The sequence below is a fragment of the Sus scrofa genome, chromosome 12 (genome assembly GCF_054392235.1).
Source record: "Sus scrofa isolate SSC_HxYL_T2T_F1_AM1 chromosome 12, Sscrofa_HxYL_maternal_Yorkshire_Landrace_v2.0, whole genome shotgun sequence".
NCBI classification, from domain to species: domain Eukaryota; kingdom Metazoa; phylum Chordata; class Mammalia; order Artiodactyla; family Suidae; genus Sus; species Sus scrofa.
This window is the reverse complement of record NC_139394.1, coordinates 48,458,681-48,475,799: the sequence shown is the minus strand read 5'-3', so window position 1 is coordinate 48,475,799 and position 17,119 is coordinate 48,458,681. Positions and strand designations below refer to the sequence as shown.

General features: G+C 55.6%; 1 protein-coding gene across 16 annotated transcripts in view; it reads right to left on the bottom strand.

Moving 5' to 3' along the window:
• Window positions 1-17,119, bottom strand: part of KSR1 (kinase suppressor of ras 1) — a 150,098-nt gene that overhangs the window by 12,734 nt on the left and 120,245 nt on the right. For 8 of the 16 annotated variants that reach the window (XR_014821453.1, XR_014821451.1, XM_005669083.4 and 5 more), the window contains 9 exons: window positions 16,039-16,100; window positions 15,831-15,937; window positions 14,105-14,273; window positions 11,997-12,038; window positions 9,488-9,542; window positions 8,621-8,669; window positions 7,146-7,525; window positions 3,521-3,617; window positions 268-401 (listed from right to left, as the gene is read on the bottom strand). Coding sequence is in view for 13 of the 16 variants with exons in the window: in XM_005669083.4 (XP_005669140.2) it covers window positions 268-401; window positions 3,521-3,617; window positions 7,146-7,525; window positions 8,621-8,669; window positions 9,488-9,542; window positions 11,997-12,038; window positions 14,105-14,273; window positions 15,831-15,937; window positions 16,039-16,100 (1,095 nt within the window). In the remaining 3 variants the exon portion in view is untranslated. The remainder of the gene's footprint in view (window positions 1-267; window positions 402-3,520; window positions 3,618-7,145; window positions 7,526-8,620; window positions 8,670-9,487; window positions 9,543-11,996; window positions 12,039-14,104; window positions 14,274-15,830; window positions 15,938-16,038; window positions 16,101-17,119) is intronic. The other 8 variants (XR_014821452.1, XM_084985269.1, XM_084985273.1 and 5 more) reach the window with 1 other exon arrangement.

The following is a 17,119-nucleotide window of genomic DNA, read 5'->3' as shown; positions in this document are numbered from 1 at the left end:
CCCTGCCCATGTTGGTGAGCATCCAGGGAAATTGCGCGTGAGGGGACCCGGACTCCATGGGGGTTAGCCTGGGAATTCAGCATGACAAGGGACCACCATGTCACCCAAACTTGATTCTGGACCAGAACCACAAGCGCAGGAGCATAGCAGACCCAGCCTTTCCTCCAGCGAGGGCTGCTCTTCAGCAAGAGCGCCGGGACCTCAGCTGGACCTCAGGCCACCTGTACCGCCCACCTCATCGCTTGTCCATCCACAAGGGCAACTGACCGTCCCTCTCGGACGATGCCGGAGATCCCAAACAGCCCGAAGTCTGTGATGACCACTTTGCCATTGTCGTAGAAGACGTTCTTGGACTTGAGATCTTTGTGCACGATGCCCTTGGCGTGGAGATAGCCCATTCCCTGCAAGACAGTGAGCCTCATGTCAGGGGTGCGGGGAAGATGAAGGGCGACGGCGTAGCTTCCACCCCGGGCTGGGCCCTATGCAGTGTAACTGCCTCCACTTTACAGAGCAGGAAACCAAGCCTCAGAGAGGGGAAGTCACTCGCCCCAGGCCACATAGCAGTCAGGCAGCAGCGCTGATACAGCAGAGACTGGCACAGCATTGCAAATCAACTATACCTTAATTAAAAAAAAAAAAAAAAAAAAAGGCAGCATCACCGAGACCTGATCCAACCAGTCTGTGCTCCTGCCCAGCACCCACCTACTCCTTGGATGAGGTGTGGAAGGGTGAAGGGTGGGGAGCTGGGGCATCAGGGAGTGTATACGCCGTGATGACGCCCTCCATGTTAAATCATAAAAGACCCGAGCGATCTGGGGTCTCTTTGGGGCTGTGCACAGCTGGCCTCTCCCCTCAGCCTGGGCGAGGGATCGGGGGGTGGGGAATAGAGAATTCCCACAGAGGGGGGTCCCCGAGTTCAGGCGGCCCCCCGTCCGTGCTGTGGTGGAAGAAGTCCTGGCCTAAGACTGAACTCCAGCCCAGATTTTAATTCACTGTGTGGCCTTGGACTCAGCCTCTGTGCCTCAGTTCCCCTCATCGGTCAAGTGATGAGGTGGGGGTGGGTGATTTCTAACCATTGCTATTTGACTGGACACTGGCCAGGGCATGGGCTGTGGGGGACCTGACCCAGGCCTGGCTCATCCAAAGCCAAAGCTGTCTTCTGTCACCAAGCCCAGGAGGAGGAGACAGGGAGGAGGGTACAAGATGCCATGACTGAAATGGGCGTCCCTGCCAGGTCAGAAAGAGGCACGGGTGAAGCCACCTCCCAATCCAGGGTTCTCCACGCATGAGAAATCTCCCTGCCTTCAAAGGTATCTGGGGGTGAGGAATGGGGGGGTAAACAACGAGCCAGATTTAGGAAACAGAGAGGATGAGCTGGGAGGCAGAAACAGGCAGAACTCAGCCGCGGCCAGAGCTCGGTCTGTGTGCAGCTGGAGCGCGTCAGAGAAGAATCCACCCAGGGCAGCTGCTGTTCTGCAAGAGACAGGAGGGTGCGGGGCCGCTGCAGCCACTTCCCTCGGGTCTGCCAAGAGCTGTCATCCTGCCCAGAAGCAGGCAGCTCCAGGAAAGAGGACTTGCTCTTTCCCCAACTCCACCCTGCATGTAAGAAGGCCCCTCCTTGATGATCTGCCCATGTCCCAAACCAAAGCAAGCCTTCCCCAGTGACCGGAGAGCACCAAAGGCCTCATCTTTGGTTGAACAGGGACCAGCTGTGTGACTGAGGACAAGTGACTGTACCTCTCTGAACCTTGGTTTTTGTTTTTTGTTTTTGTTTTTGTCTTTTCCAGGGCCACTCCTGTGGCATATGGAGGTTCCCAGGCTAGGGGTCCAATAGGAGCAATAGCCTCAGGCCTATGCCATAGCCGTAGAAACGTGGCATCTGAGCTGTGTCTGTGACCTACACCACAGTTCACGGCAACGCCGGATCCTTAACCCACTGAGCAAGGCCAGGGATCGAACCCGCAACCTCATGGTTCCCAGTTGGAATCGTTAACCACTGAGCCACAATGGGAACTCCCTCTGAAGCTTGTTTACATTAAATATGTACCATGGCCTTAAACGGGCAGCTTAAAGAGACAAGAGAGAAAGTTCTGCGGGGAGTTTCCTGGTGGTGCAGGGGGTTAAGGATCCAGTGTTGCCACTGCTGTGGCTGGGGTCACTGCTATGGTGCAGGTTCAATCCCTGGCTCTGGGAATTTCTGCATGCCCTGGGTGCGGCCAAAAAGGAGGGAAAAAAAAAAAAAGAGTGCCTGAATCTGGAACACAATCTCTCCTTCCTCCCCATAATTTCACAAAGTCTCCAGAGTGGCCCCCAGATCCTCTAGCCAGAGGTCAGTCCCATGTTATTGTATTTTGAGACTTAAAATATCAGAGATGACTACAAAAGGAAGTAGCTTCGAAGTTCTCAGAAGAAGGGTGGGGGAAAGTCAAATAAGCCAGCAGAGAGGCGGCTTCCGGCTCCATAGCGCCAAAAGCTTGGAGTGACTTTTCTCTTCTGCCCTGGAATCTTCCAGATGGTTCCTTCAGCCTGACTCAGCCTAGCATATCCCCTCTCAGGAGCCAGACAGACTCCTCCAGGGCCCTGGGGGAGAGAAAATTGTTTGGGGGAGGAGGGAAGAGGTGGGGAAAGGGCTTGGCAGGTTTGGGAGCATCACGAAATAGCTTTGACACTGCGGCTCCCCCCAGCTTCTCTGCACTGAGGCCTGGCTGCAAGTGCCATATTCCGGTTTGAGGGCTGAATGCATTAGTTGAATGCATTAGTTTAGCCACACAGGAATGTCACGTGGGAATCTGGGTATTCCTAAGTTATGGAGATATTTGTCTTTTCCTTTCTAGAGAGACACACAAAAGGGATGGAACGGGGATGGAGAGAAAAAGAAAAGAAGGCAAGACTGAAGGCAGGAAAGGGACCAAAACCTGGTAGGAGCTGGTAAGAGAACCACAAACTACAAGAAGAACCAAGAAAGAGGAAGCCCTAGCCAGCATCAATCTAGTTTTTCTCTGGGCCTGTCTGTTGCTAAATAAAGGAACAAATGAGATGGAAGCAAAAAAAAAAAAAAAAAAAAGCTGCTGCTTGAGCTAAGCCTGAGGGCCTGATCTCATGAAGCTCGGATTTGGAAAATTTAAGGCAGAACCTCTGCCCCAAACCTTAATCAATTCTAACTGACTCTCATCAAGCACCAGTCCAAGGCCTAGTGCTCCCTCTGGATTATTCTATTTTACTTTTGCACCAGTCCAACGAGGGAGGTGACGCCAGCACCCCCATCTTGCAGGGGAGGAAGCCAAGGTTCAGAGAGGCTAACCAACTTGCCCAAAGTCACCCAGCTGGCATGACCAAGATTCAAACTCAGGCCATCTATTGCGTTTCTCCAGGGTGTCCAGCACCCATCGGATGAGACACGGACAGAGGGAAGGAGGTGGGGTCCCCCCCCTTGAGGTCCCTCTCGTTGCCACCACCCTGACACAGGCACTCAAATCAGGGGACGGCCGGGAGCTGTGGGACCAGCCAGCCACCCCTTTACCTTGATGATCTCCTGGGCGATCTGTCTGGTCTTGTTGATGTCCAGCGACGTCTTGGGGTCCCTCACAAACGAGTGCAACGTCCGTCCCTTGCAGAAGCTGTGAGGAGGGGCGCGTCAGCCAGAGGGCAGGGGCCCGTGCAGCCCGCTCCAGCCCCTGTGGAGCCTGGTAGGGGCAGGGGCAGGGCCGTGCCCACTGCCTTGGGAGCGCTCTCCACCCCCTGGACTGTGGGCGCCAGAACACTCGTTCTCCACCAGCCTGGCACCTGTTCCTGCTGGGGCCTGGCCATGACAGGCAAGGACACGTGTTCCCCGAGGCCCAGGGCTACCTGCCCCAGAACAGAAAGCTCAGTTCACCAATCCTCCTGGCAATTCAGAGCAGCACCCCCTCGGGGTGGGGGCTGCTGAGGCAGGACCACGCCCACTCAGACTCAGGTGAGGAAGAACCTGGACTCTGCAGGCGATACCCAGGCAGCCCTGGGCCCCGGGACTCACCGTATTGATTCTCGTGCGCCTGTGGTTTTCTGATCACAAGGATTTTATTACAGTACAGAGTGTGTAGCGGGGAGGGGCTGGCCGTCTGGGGCATCAGAGCAATTATGAAGTTAGGGGCTCATGTTCTGGGGTTTCCACCTGCACTGACTCCTCAAACCCAGGGTGAGGAAGCACCTAGAAAGAATGTGCTGCCTCGGAGTTCCTGTCGTGGCGCAGGGGAAACGAATCTGACTAGGAACCATGAGGTTGTGGGTTCAATCCCTGGTCTCGCTCCGTGGGTTAAGGATCCAGTGTGGTGTAGGTCACAGACGCGGCTCAGATCTGGTGTTGCTGTGGCTGTGGTGCAGGCCAGTGGCTACAACTCCAATTTGACCCCTAGCCTGGGATCCTCCATATGCCATGGGTGCGGTCCTATAAGGACAAAAGACAAAAAAAAAAAATGCTGCCTCATTCCCGTTCTGGGGAGAAACCGACTTAAACCACCTGAGGAAAGGGCTAGTTTTTAGGGACCGTCTCCAAGGAGATAAGATTCTTGGACCCTCAGGGTCTGGAATATTGGCTGGTGGTTCCTTATCTGGGTTCCAGTCGCCTCAGCATATTTGAAAACATGTGAACTTTCGGTTAATATGCTTTGATTCTCGTGTCATACGTATTCCCTTTCTGTAGACTCAGGTCTCTTCTGGGACTGGGTGGATGAGAGGGAGATGGAGAGACCGAGGGTGGACAAGGCTGAGGCTGGGCCGTGGGGTGCTGAGCTGTGTCACCACAGCAAGACTCCTGCTTTGGGCTGGAATTTTGTCCCCTTGGTGTGGTGGATGACCTGGTGACCTCATGCTGGTGGGTGGTGGCTTATGCCTCTGATAGACAAGCAAGATAGAAAGTATTATTGTTTTTTTTTTTTTTAGGGCTGCACCCGTGGCACATGGAAGTTCCCAGGCTAGGGATTGAATCAGAGCTGTAGCTACTGGCCTACACCACAGCCACAGCCACGCCAGATCCAAGCCACGTCTACAACCTACACCACAGCTCGCGGCAACAACAGATCCTTAACCCTCTAAGCGAGGCCAGGGATGGAACCTGCATCCTCATGAATTCTAGTCAGGTGGTTCTTAACCAGCTGCGCCACAATAGGAACCCCCTGGAAATTATTTTTTACCTAGTAAATAAATATCGTTTGAGGCGAAAACGCTTCTTTCAAAGCACGGGGTCCAGCTATAAGGGATATCATCAGAATATTAACGAGGGTTCTCTTGGCTGACGGGATTAAAGCGACTTTTAGGTTTTTTTCTTGACTCCTCCACATCTATTCCAAAAATTCTTCACTAACCTCGTAATGCTTTACCTGACCTTAGGAGGGAATACCCGACAACAACGTTCTCAATGCCACGGGCAAAAGGTTTCAGTTTGTCACCTCCCTGGTGCTCAGGGGGAACGGACGCTCATTCACTGGGGGTGGGAGAGGAAAGGGGCGAGCACTCTCCGGACTAGAAACGGACAAGGAACCTCCGGACAGGACACACACACACTCCGATGTAGCCCCCCAAACGCAGTCTCCAAAGTCCACCAAGATACGGAAACAGATGTTCAATGATGACAAAGTGTCCGGCACCAAATAATCTAAGGGAGGACCAGTGATCGGAACCCAGAGAGAATCAGGGCCCGGCTGCGGGACTCCACTCAATTCCACGCCACTTTCAGTGACACCACATTGGTAACTTGAAATCTACCGCAGTGATGGACAGATGCCATGAACAAGGGCTTCCTCCCCTCCACCCGAGAGCTGCTTGTTAAGCTTTTCCAGCACATCGGGGGGTTCAACTGCATGATGGGAACACTACGCAGTTACTTTGGGGGGTGCTGGGTACAGCGTACTTGATTGATGGTACATGAGAAGGCAGGGCTCCCTAAGCTCGTCCCCTTCTTCAGGGGCTCTGGGCTGGAAACTGGAGGTCAGGAGATTCTCCGAGTGTCAGGGGATCAGGCTGGGGCAGGGGCTCCCTGGCCAAGGAGGGCCTCTCTCTTCCTCCTGTGCTCTTGCTGGGGCTGGCGGTCCAGGGGCTCTCACTCCTTGGAAGCCACAGGGACCCTGTGGGGTCCACCACCCTGCCACTGAAGCCGAATTCACTGTCACACTGGGAATGAGCTTGACAAAGTGGGCACTGAGGACAGACGATGAGACCTCAGACCTGCGCTCACACGAGGAGAGCAAGCTAACCAGCAGGCTTTGGGTGTGTATTTTTACAAACACATAAACTCATTCCGAATACAAATAGAAGGATGGTTTAAAAACATGAGTATCTACAAACTCCTTTATTTTATTTATTCATTTATTATTTTTGCTTTTTGAGGGCCACACCTGTAGCATATGGAGGTTCCCAGGCTAGGGGTCGAATCGGAGCTGTACCCCCAGCCTACACCACAGCCACAGCTCAGGGTCCGAGCCTTGTCTGCGACCTACACCTCAGCTCATGGCAACACTGGATCCCTGATCCACTGCACGAGGCCAGGGATCTGACCCACGTCCTCATGGATACTAGTTGGGTTTGTTTGAACTGCGCCACGACAGAAACACCCAAACCTCTTTATTTTAGTGGAAGGAAGGATAAGGAACCGTGTACAGTACCCACCTTTGGGGAGAAGCACCCAGTTGAGGTGGGAGGAGACTGGTTTTCACTTTGCACTTTTCCAGAACATTTGAGTTTTCTTTATCCTTTTTCCTTTTTTTGGCCACCCCACAGCCTACGGAGTTCCCGGGTCAAGGATCAGATCCCAGCCGCTGTAGCGACCCATGCAGCTGTGGCAACAGCCGGATTCTTTAACCCACTGTGCCGGGTGGGGGATCAAACCTGAGTCTCGGCGCTGCAGAGACACTGCCAAATCCCACTGCACCACAACGCAACGGGAACTCCTTTTCTCTATCCTTAGGTTTCATTTAAGTAATGAATTAATTAAACATAAACAGGTTATACGATGGGGAAATGATACCCCATTTTTGGTTTTCTTCTGTGTACCTCGCTACATTGAAACGCCAGTGCCCTCCAGGGTGTCGGCACAGATAACAGGCCCCCAAGGAAGGGGAGGGGGGAGGTGGCGGGGGGAGGGTGGAGGTGGCGAGGGGGGGTGGGGGGGTTACCTGGTGATGATAGCCAGGTGAGGCGGGTTCATGCAGGCCCCCATGAAAAGCACCACGTTCTCGTGCCGCGTCTGCCGGTAATTCATCACCTCTTTCTTGAACAGCTTCAGGTGGTCCTGGTTGTGGCCGTCCATCTCCAGCAGGCGGATGGCCACCTCGCCGTGCCAGCGGCCGCGATGCACCCGGCCCCAGCGGCCCTGCCCGATGGGCTCACCCAGCTCCACCTGCTCGAAGGGGATGTCCCACTCCTGCAGGTACACGCTGGTCTGGCTGGCCTTGCGAGAGATGGGGCCCCGCCAGGGCCGGAGGGAGCTGGGCAAGTCGTCCACCTCGTCCTCGTCGTCTTCCGCCTCCGACTTGCTGGCCTCAGGCTCCTCAGCCTGGAAGGAGAGGAGGAGGAAATAGAGGGGGCAGCAGGCCCGGAGCAGCCAACCTCCGCCCCCGCCACCCCAGGCCTCCACCAGGTTGCGGAGCAGAGAGCCCTGGGCTCAGGAGGCCACCGGCTTTACTGTGGATCTCGGGCCACTGAGCACCATGCACCCTCCACGTTCTAATCCACAACCCAGGGCAAAGCTCCTGGGCCCTGACACGCTTGTTCCCACTAATGTTCCAAGACCACCTATGAGTGACAGCAGCATGGTTTTTTTTCGTTTTTTTTTTTTTTTTGTCTTTTTAGGGCCACACCCGCGGCATATGGAGGTTCCCAACTAGGGGTCGAATCAGAGCTGCAGCTGCCAGTCTACACCACAGCCACAACAACGCAGGATCTGAGCCACATCTGCGACCTACACCACAGCTCACGGCAACGCTGGATCCCTAACCCACTGAGTGAGGCCGGGGATTGAACTCACGTCCTCATGAATACTAGTCAGATCCTTAGCCCACTGAGGGAACCCAAGGGAAGCTCTAACTTCGACATGTAACCTCTGGGGAAGAGCATTAGCATCTCATGGCGTCAAGAACTGAAGCCCATTCATCCTTTCCGGCTTTTGCTTAACCACTGAGTTTCTGGCACTCCTCTGGGCAGGAATAATCAGTCTGCCCACATTCTTTGTCACTGCACTGCAAGGGGCCGGGCTCAGGTGACACTGGTTCAAGGGTGTCACCAGCTGCTCCTGGCCCTCCCCACAATCTGAATCACCTGGGGACCTTTGATAACGTCCTGGCCTGGCCCCACCCCAGAATGACTGGAGTAGAGTTTCCGGGCCAGGCCCGGGCCTCTGGGCAGGGGTGGGACCCGGGGGCATGAAGAGCTTACTTCAGCCTCAAAAACCAGAGAAGCGGAAGGTAGCTTGCTTCGCGGCGTCCCGCATTGCTCTTCCTGCCAGGCACACGGCCCACACCTGCCACCTGCCGCAGCGGGTGGGCGCTGACCTGAGACGGCCCACGTCAGGTTCCCCGGGCCCCTCAGCATGCTGAGCAGGGGGAGAGGAGAGAGAAGCACCGTCTACAGCTTGCATGTCGCCGCCACTCACCTCCACTTCATGATCCCCTGACAGGTCTGCTTTGGGCTGGTCTTCAAGCCTAAGAGCAAGACAGAGTTTGTCAAGGAGACGCCGAGGCCCAGCCCCTCCGCTCCCAGCTGGGCAGGGGGACGCCCCGTGGGAAGTCTGAGAAAGGGGCACCAGGCCTGGATCCTGACTTTGGCGGTGGGAAGGGCAGTCTGGACGCTGTGGCAGCAGATATGAGGTCCAGGACCAGACCGCCTCTCCCTTGCCCAGCCTTGGCCTTCTCCAGACCGACCTGAGGGTGGTGGGGGCTGAGGGGTGGGAGGAGACCACCGGGGCCCTCTCAAATCTGACAAGCAGCATGTGGTTCCAAGTGCACGGCCAGGACTTGGATCTCTAGGTGAGAACGAGTCCTGTCGCTCCCTAGCTGTGTGACTTGATGCAATTTCTTAACGTCTCTGAGCTGGCTTCCTCGTGTGTCCTTTGAGGACGACACCCACCTCACACCTGGCTGAGAACTGTACCAAAACTTGTGAGTCAAGTGCTCAGAGTGGCCTGACACACAGAAACTGCCCCATACATAGGAGCTCTTTTTATTAGGTTTCTAGAGGCCGAGTGCCCTTTGTCCAGCCCTCCTGGGCCACAAGACTGCTCCCGTGTCACAGCCAGCCCCACCCAATGCCGACTGCGCCCACAGGAGGCAAATAAAACCTTCCAGCTGAGCTCACAGGACCACAGGGTCAATTAGCCCAAGGAGTGTTTCCTCTGGCTGACTGGGGACGGGTGACATCTGGAAAGGGAGGGCCAGAGATGCAAAGGTAGGGTGGGAGCTGTTGGGGATGTAGGTCCAGCTTTAACCAGTCCCCAAGGAGGAAGAAGCCCGGGGATGCCTACCGGGAGCTGTCGGCCGCGTCGGGGAGCGAGGCTGCCTGTGGAAATGCCGAAATGTCTGGAGGAAACAGAAGTCAGATACGAGGCATGAGACCCCCCATCCCATTGTCCCTGAGGACACGGCGCTTACAAACCCAGCGCAGGCGGGGAAGACGGTGCGCCCCCGGCAGCCGCTCCCACACTGCACCCGTGCTCGCCGGCCACTTCCGACCACAGCGCATCACGCAGCCGCCCCGGCACTTGGTTTTGCCCACATAGCTCTGTCGGGGAAGGGACTCCAGGCGGGAGAGGAGGCTAAGACGTCTCAGGTACTGTCATCAGCCTGCGGCCCAACTGCCCCCTACAAGTAAGTGGGAAGCAAACCGTGAGCCAGACCCTCCTCCTCGGCTCCAAGGCAGAAGCTGGTGTCGACAACCCAGGCAAAGTCTCGCGCCAGCGGAGGGCAAAGGTCAGACCGGCAGGTGGCTCGTTAGTGACACCTGGTGCCTGGCCCAGTGGCTGGGGGGGAACTTCCGGCGGGAGCCAGGAGCCCCACCCCTTGGCTTCCGGGTTGGTGCGGCTGGTGGAGCAGCTCTCGGGGGAGATGAAGGGATGCAGAGTCCACACGCCAGGGGCCCCAGGACGGGGCGGCCTGACTGACCCCTGAGCCAGGAGCCAACGTGATACAGGCCAAAGGCCCCATGGCTGCTTCTGCTGCCGGCTTCTTTCTGTTCTCTCTAGTCCCTCCGGATCACACTGGGGACGCTGGCAGCCTCAGGGCTGGGGGGGCCCTCGCTCCCTTTTCCAGCCAAAGGGAAAAGACTGGAGGTGGCAGTGGCTCAGGCTAATCCGGGCCCCTCCCTGTCTTCTAGGACAAAGAGCCTCCCCATCGGCCAGCAAACCTCCCTCACCTCCCTCCAGGGCTTCCTCCAAGGCTACTCCTGAAGCTTTCTCAACATCTCTGGGATGTCACAGACTCCAAGAGCCTGATAGAGGCCGTAGGCCTTCTTATCAGGGAAATGCACACATGCACCCAATAACCTGTGCACGATTTCTGGGGGAATCCGAGCCCCCAGAGGCTTCTGCTGAGGCTCCTCCAGACCTTGCTGTGCTGTGTCTGCAGACTCTCAAGGGTGGCCTGATGGTTCTGCCCACCCAACACTGCTCACATGTTTCCACAGAATAAAATCACGTGTGTGGGGGATGGGGGGACGTCAGGAGGATGCAGTTGGGGAGAAATAGCACCCCAAGTTGGGGTAAAGCAAAATGTCTCTGAAGCTTCATACTTCTTAAACATTAAGAGTATATTTTACAGCTGACTCACTTTGCTGTGTAGCAGAAACTGACATAACATTGTAAATCAACTATAACAAAACAATTTTAAAAAAAAGAGAGTATATTTTGCATTCTGCTCCAAATGTGTCCATGTTTGCTTTAATAAAACTACATTTTCCTTCCCTCCCCCTGGACATATCTTCAGAGCAGGACAGACCCTTCTGGAAGAAGGGCTATGTTTTCTCAATGGTTTCAAGAGTACGCCTCTGTGCATTGCCCTAGAGTAGTAACCAGGGAGGCTCTTGGAGGAGAACCACAGGGGCAGCTCAAGGATTCTGGCCCTGACCCCAGCCAGCCTGCACAGCCTGCAAAACCACAGGCATGGGCTTGTGAAAACGAACAGCGGCTCCCAGTCACTCCCCTAATGGAGCTGGGGTGGGAATAGAAAAGCCTGGAATAACCAAAATATGACGACTTCCAGACAGGCTCATTTAACTCAGGGAAAAAAATTAGCTACAGTCTAAAACACACAGAACCTTCACATGGTCACAGTCAAAGTGGCAGATTGCTTACACTATTGCATGTCACCTCCAGCTAGAGAAATAAGTACCAAGTGTACAAACTCCTTAAGGGCATGAATATGGTCACATGCAAAGGCTGGCACACAGTAGGTGTGCAAAACAATTTTTGTGGAAGGGAATCCATGAAATTGTTTTATTGAAAGTTTTCTCCTTTGAACTTTCTGCACGAAGGAGGCATGTCCAATAATGGCCAGCAGATGGCGCTGTGCAGCCAGGCTTGGAAGCTGAGGCCTACCGAGTAAGTGTAGGCTGCACACCTTCCCAAAAACTGGTGTGTCCACAGGGTAGGAGTTTCCTCGCCATTATGTACAGGAGGTATCTTGTCAGATGCTCATAAGGCATCCACAAAAGGTCCTCTCCCCTTATTCTGCAAACTGGGTTTCTGCCACCTCCTGGCTGTGTGATCCTGGACAAGTTGCCTGCAGTCTCTGTGCAAGAGACAGGAGAGGAGGGACGCCAAGGACCCTCCCGAGAAGGCACTGCCCCTGTGAAGGGCCAGCCTCAAGGTGCCTCACTCTGTCTGTCCCCTTGCCCAGCCTCCAAAGACAATTAGCTCTCAAAATAGGTGGGTGTGAGACTTCGGTACTTCCAAGGTGCCCAGGGAGAGGGCGTCTGGGTCGGCGGGACTGAGAGGGTCACGGCAAGAGGCAGTTAGTGGAACCATGCAAAGGACTCACCTGGGAAGATAAACTGCTGTCTATGATGAATGAAGTAGGCAGCTTGAAACAGAAGAGGAGGTAAGTCACACACAGAACAGCAAATGCAGCGGGGTTAGATGGGACACAGGCACGGGCTTGGGGAGAGGAGCTGGTTACGGGGCTGGGGCAGGTGGGCCTGGCCAGGACAGGGTGATCCATGTGGGAAGGAGGAAAAAAGCTGGGAGAGGCGGGTGCTGGCGGGAGCGCCAGGAGTAAAAGGACTTGACTGGAGGATTGGGGTTCAGAGACCCAGTCTTGGGAGTCAGCTTGCTGCAGAGCCCTGGCCAATGCTCTTTCCCTCCCAGGTCCCCTTCTGCTCTGGGAACTGTGCACGAGCCCAGGAGGGCCAAACACCATGGGGAGGAAAAACAAACCTCCTGAAAACAGTTAACAGTGCTGTGTGCAGAGGAAGCTTAGATCTCCTGGCCCAGGTTCACACCAGGAGGTGCTGGGGCTTCAGCTACTCAGTGTCACCGTCCGAAAAAATAACCTTTCCCCAGAGTTAGCCACGGAAATGCTCCCGCATAGCACAGAGTGGCTGGGCAGTAGGAGGAGGTCCCGTCCCACGTTCACCTCCAGACCAGCCCAGCCCCAGGCGCTGCCATGACCAGAGAGAGGGCAGATCTGGAGAGTGAGGGTTCTGTGCAGGGGCACAATGCGGGCCCAGCCCGGGGACATCAGGGAAAGCTGAGACGCACTGGTTGCCATCACACAAAGGACTTTTTCTGTGGCTGTTATTTTCCAAACAGGCCCTGCCTTTCAGAACAACCCAAACTATAAGGTTCAGCAAAAGGCCCAGTTTCAGAGCATAACAATGACAGAGCAAAAAGGGAGAGGAGCTTAATCAAACAGGCCATCTCCCAGTCACAGGGAGAGGAAGGGTGTGCTGGGAACGCTGCAGTTCTGTCACCAGGTGTCCAGCCATGTGCGTGTTAAGGCAAAGGGGCAGGAGAAAGAGAAAAAAAGATTGCTAAAATTCTCTCGTCATCTCCCCAAAGAAGTCCCCAGAACTCTGGTGAGATGGACGTGGAGAGGCTGCCCCGGCTGCGAGCGGCCCCAGCCGTGCCTCTGTCCTCCTCAGCCTGGAGCCCCAGGGGCCAGTGACAGGTGGGGTGCAGCCTGGGCTCCTCCGGCTGAGGCTGGCAGTGGGTCTGGCTGGACCAGGAGCAACCTGGAGCCTCCAAGCTGGCCTAACCGCCCCCGCCGCCCCCTCGCCCCCGGCTGCACTGGAGTGCACCCAGGACCAAGGCCAACTGTGAGGAGCCCCCTGGAGGCCAAGGCCAGGGCTCAGTCCGAAGTGGGTGAGTCGGCTCCACTTTACCTCTTGGGGAAGTGGGCACCACAGATCCGGGTGAGCAGCGGGGACTGTGTTCCTACAGCCCCATTCCCTGTGGACTCCTGCGCTTATCCACACAATGGGAAGGACTCCAGCCACGCCTGGTCTCTTGTTTTATGAAAAAGGGAACAAAGCTCCCTTTAAAGCTGCTTGTCCAGATCACAGAGCAGGTAAGCCAGAGAGCCCTGGATCCCTCTCCCTGGCCTTCAGGGCCTGCCCCAGCTCCCTGCGTGGCCTGCCCTGCTTGCTGGCAGCTTAGAAGCCCCGAGCGAGCCAACAACGCCCAGGAGAAGCCACCCCATGCGTGAAAGGGCAGCATGGGGGTATTTAGGTCAAGAACACAAGCTTGGAATTCCCTTGTGGCGCAGCAGGTTAAGGTTCTGGCGTTGTCACTGCCCTGGCTCGGGTTCAGTCCCTGGCCTGGAACTTCTGCACGCCTCAAGTGCAGCTTAAAAAAAAACAAGAAAGAACCCAGGCTCCACATCCAACAAACTTGGCTTTGATCCCAGCTCTGCCACTTACATGCTGTACAGCTCGGGGCAAACCAGTTCCTCCCTCTAAACCTCAGTGTCCCCATCTGTAGAATGGGTGCAATCACAGCAAGTTTAAATACGGCCATGTACTTGAGCGTGGCATAGCACCTGGCTCCCAGCATATGCTCTCAGTGGCTTCAGTGTTTGACCTTGAGCTTGCCGAGACGGGACATGGGACCCCATCCCTGAGGGCCCGAGAAGGCCCTGAAGTGTGGTACCTGGGAAGTTGAACCTGCCATCCCGCTGGCCAGGCGATGGGTTGGGGGGCGTGGTGGCGCTGGATGGGTTGGATGATGTTGGGAAGGGCGCGGGCGAGGAGGGCGTGGAGGACGTGGTGGAGGACGGGTTGCTGCTGGAGTCCAGGTGGTTCATGGCCGGAGGGTGCTCCTGCAGGACCAGAGACATGGGGTGGCAGGGGCCACCCAGCCCCGCCTGCCTCCCCCACCCCACCCCACCTAAAAAGATCTGCCTGGGGCGTCCTGGTGTTTTATGGGTCTAATATTTAAGCACAGGGAGACCCACACCTCAACACCCAGCCCGTGGGGGGCTCCTTTTATCCTTCTTATTTCAGCTCAAACATCCTTTCCTCCTGGAAGCCCTTCCCCAGCCCTGGTTGGGCCATGCTCTTCCCTTTATCCTCCCACGACTCCAGGGACTTATCTTTCCTCTTGGACTTTTCTTTCTTTCTTTCACTCTTTGGCCACACTCGTGGCATGTGGAAGTTCCTGGGCCAGGGATCGAACCCAGCAACCTAAGCTGCGGCAGTGACAATGCAGGATCCTCAACCCGCTGCGCCACAAGGGAACTTCCCAGAACTTTTCATCGGGGCACTTGAACTATGGTTTGTCCCCTGCCGTTTCCTGGAGACTGTCCCTCTATCCCACCGTGTGTCCCAGGAGAGCAAGGACCACACCCATTCATCACACACCCAGTGCCTGGGTCTGGGCAGGCCACAGTGGGGTCTTTTTTTTTTTTTTTTTTTTTTTTTTTTTGTCTTTTTTGTCTTTTTGCCATTTCTTGGGCCGCTCCTGTAGCATATGGAGGTTCCCAGGCTAGGGGTTGAATTGGAGCTGTAGCCACCGGCCTATGCCAGAGCCACAGCAACGCGGGATCCGAGCCGCGTCTGCAACCTACACCACAGCTCACGGCAACGCCAGATCCCTAACCCACTGAGCAAGGCCAGGGGTGCAACCCCGCAACCTCATGGTTCCTAGTCGGATTCGTTAACCACTGCGCCACGACGGGAACTCCCAAGAGTGGGGTCTTTTAATGAATTAAATTCAGTCTCTGGCAAGTGTCTATTTAGTGTGTGGTACACAGTGGGTGCCTAAGAAGTGCTCTCCCCACTCTGAAGCTGGACCTGCCGGCTAGGACCATTGGCGTGAGCCTTAGCAAGGCCAAAGGACCACCCGAGAGAGAGGGCTACAGGGGGACTGAGTCTCTGTCAGGTGGGCCCCTGGACCTGACCAGCGTTTCCCAGACCAAACACCAAATCCCTAGGGCGCTGGGGAGGGATTCCTGGTCAAACAAGTTGGGTTAAAGGCTTAGCTCAACCTGTTTCTCCTCTGTAGGCCCTCAAGGCTCTGGGACGCACAGTGGACCCTGCAACCCACCAAAGCCATTCTGTGAGTCTCACTTTCCAGCGACAGCCAACACCACCTGGTGCCAAGCTAAAGCAGGAGGGGCCACACCACGGAGCCCTCACTCTCCTGGCCACGCGAGGGCCGGCCGGGGCAAAGGACTGGCTCGAGGTGAATCACCTCGCCCTTCCGAGCCACGTGATGTGTCATTTACACGACAGGGGCATCGGCTGCTGCCGCAGGGGGCTGTTCATTCACTGGATGTTCAACGCAAACATTTCCTCACTGCCGGCTACGTGCCAGCCAGCCCACCGCGGAGTTTCACAGAAAGGAATCCCGGGCGAGGGTTCTCTGGGCATCGTACCTTTTTTGTCAGTGCTTTCGGGAGGGTTCCGAAATGGGGCTCGGCTGCTCTGTCCACTGGATTGTTGATGTCCGAGGGGACAGATTCTGTCCTCCGAAGCCTGGTTACTATTTTTTAAAAAAGGGGTTGTCACCATCTGCAGGGAGCAGGATCAAGAAAGACCCACCCCCAATCCAGAAGGCAGAGGAAAGGAGGGCAGAACACTCACGTGGAAGGAAGGATATTCTACAGGCAGGGGCTTCTTTTGTACACTTGTTATGACACTTCAACCTGGTAAAGAAGACCGAGTCAGTGCACAGAGGGCAACGTGCCCCGAGGTAGGTACAGGGGCTCAGAAGCACTGCCTGGCAGCTCCACGCAACCCTGCTTAACCACCACTGCCTCAATTTCTATAAGTGCCTCAACAAACATTAGCTTAAGAGTGTAGGACGTCTTTTTTTTTTTTTTTTTTTTTTTTTTTTTGTCTTTTTGCCATTTCTTGGGCCGCTCCTGCAGCATATGGAGGTTCCCAGGCTAGGGGTCCAATTGGAGCTGTAGCCACCGGCCTACGCCAGAGCCACAGCAACACGGGATCTGAGCCGCATCTGCAACCTACACCACAGCTCACGGCAACGCTGGATCCCTAACCCACTGAGCAAGGCCAGGGATGCAACCCGCAACCTCATGTTCCTAGTCGGATTCGTTAACCACTGCGCCACGACGGGAACTCCAGGACTCCGTGTGTTAATAACACTAGCAGCGGCTTTCTGATGAGGAGGGCCGTGCTCCCTCTGTCGTCTGCCCCATCTGCACAGCAAAGTAAGTTTGATAACACTCATTTCAGCTCACTCTGGGTCACACATCTAGTTCTCTTTTCCACCCATGTCCAGAAAGCGTGAGATGGGTCAGAACTTGAAGGAGACGAATTGGAAGGAAAGTGGTTCCATTCCTGAAGGGAAGCCAGGGGGAGCCCCTCTCGCTGCATTTCTGCACAGGCCACGTGGTCTGAGGAGGAGCATGGCCGGGAATGGAAAGCGCTGGGTTCTCGGTTTGGTTCTGCCTGCTGAAGCCTATCTTGGGGTTCTCATTGATCAAACGGGCTGAGCGTTGGGGCCCTGCCAGGCGCACACCGCAACTGCAGAAGAGCTTGGGGCTCAGAGGTTATCCTGTGCTCTCCACGTGAAAGGTGTCACTTGAGAGGGAACTGGAGGTCCCCAGTTGAAAGCCGGATGGTCAGGAGCCACAAAAGACCTAGGCTGGTGAGAAAGCTCTGGCATCTCCTTCGTGGTCAGGGGCGTCATAGGGGAAAA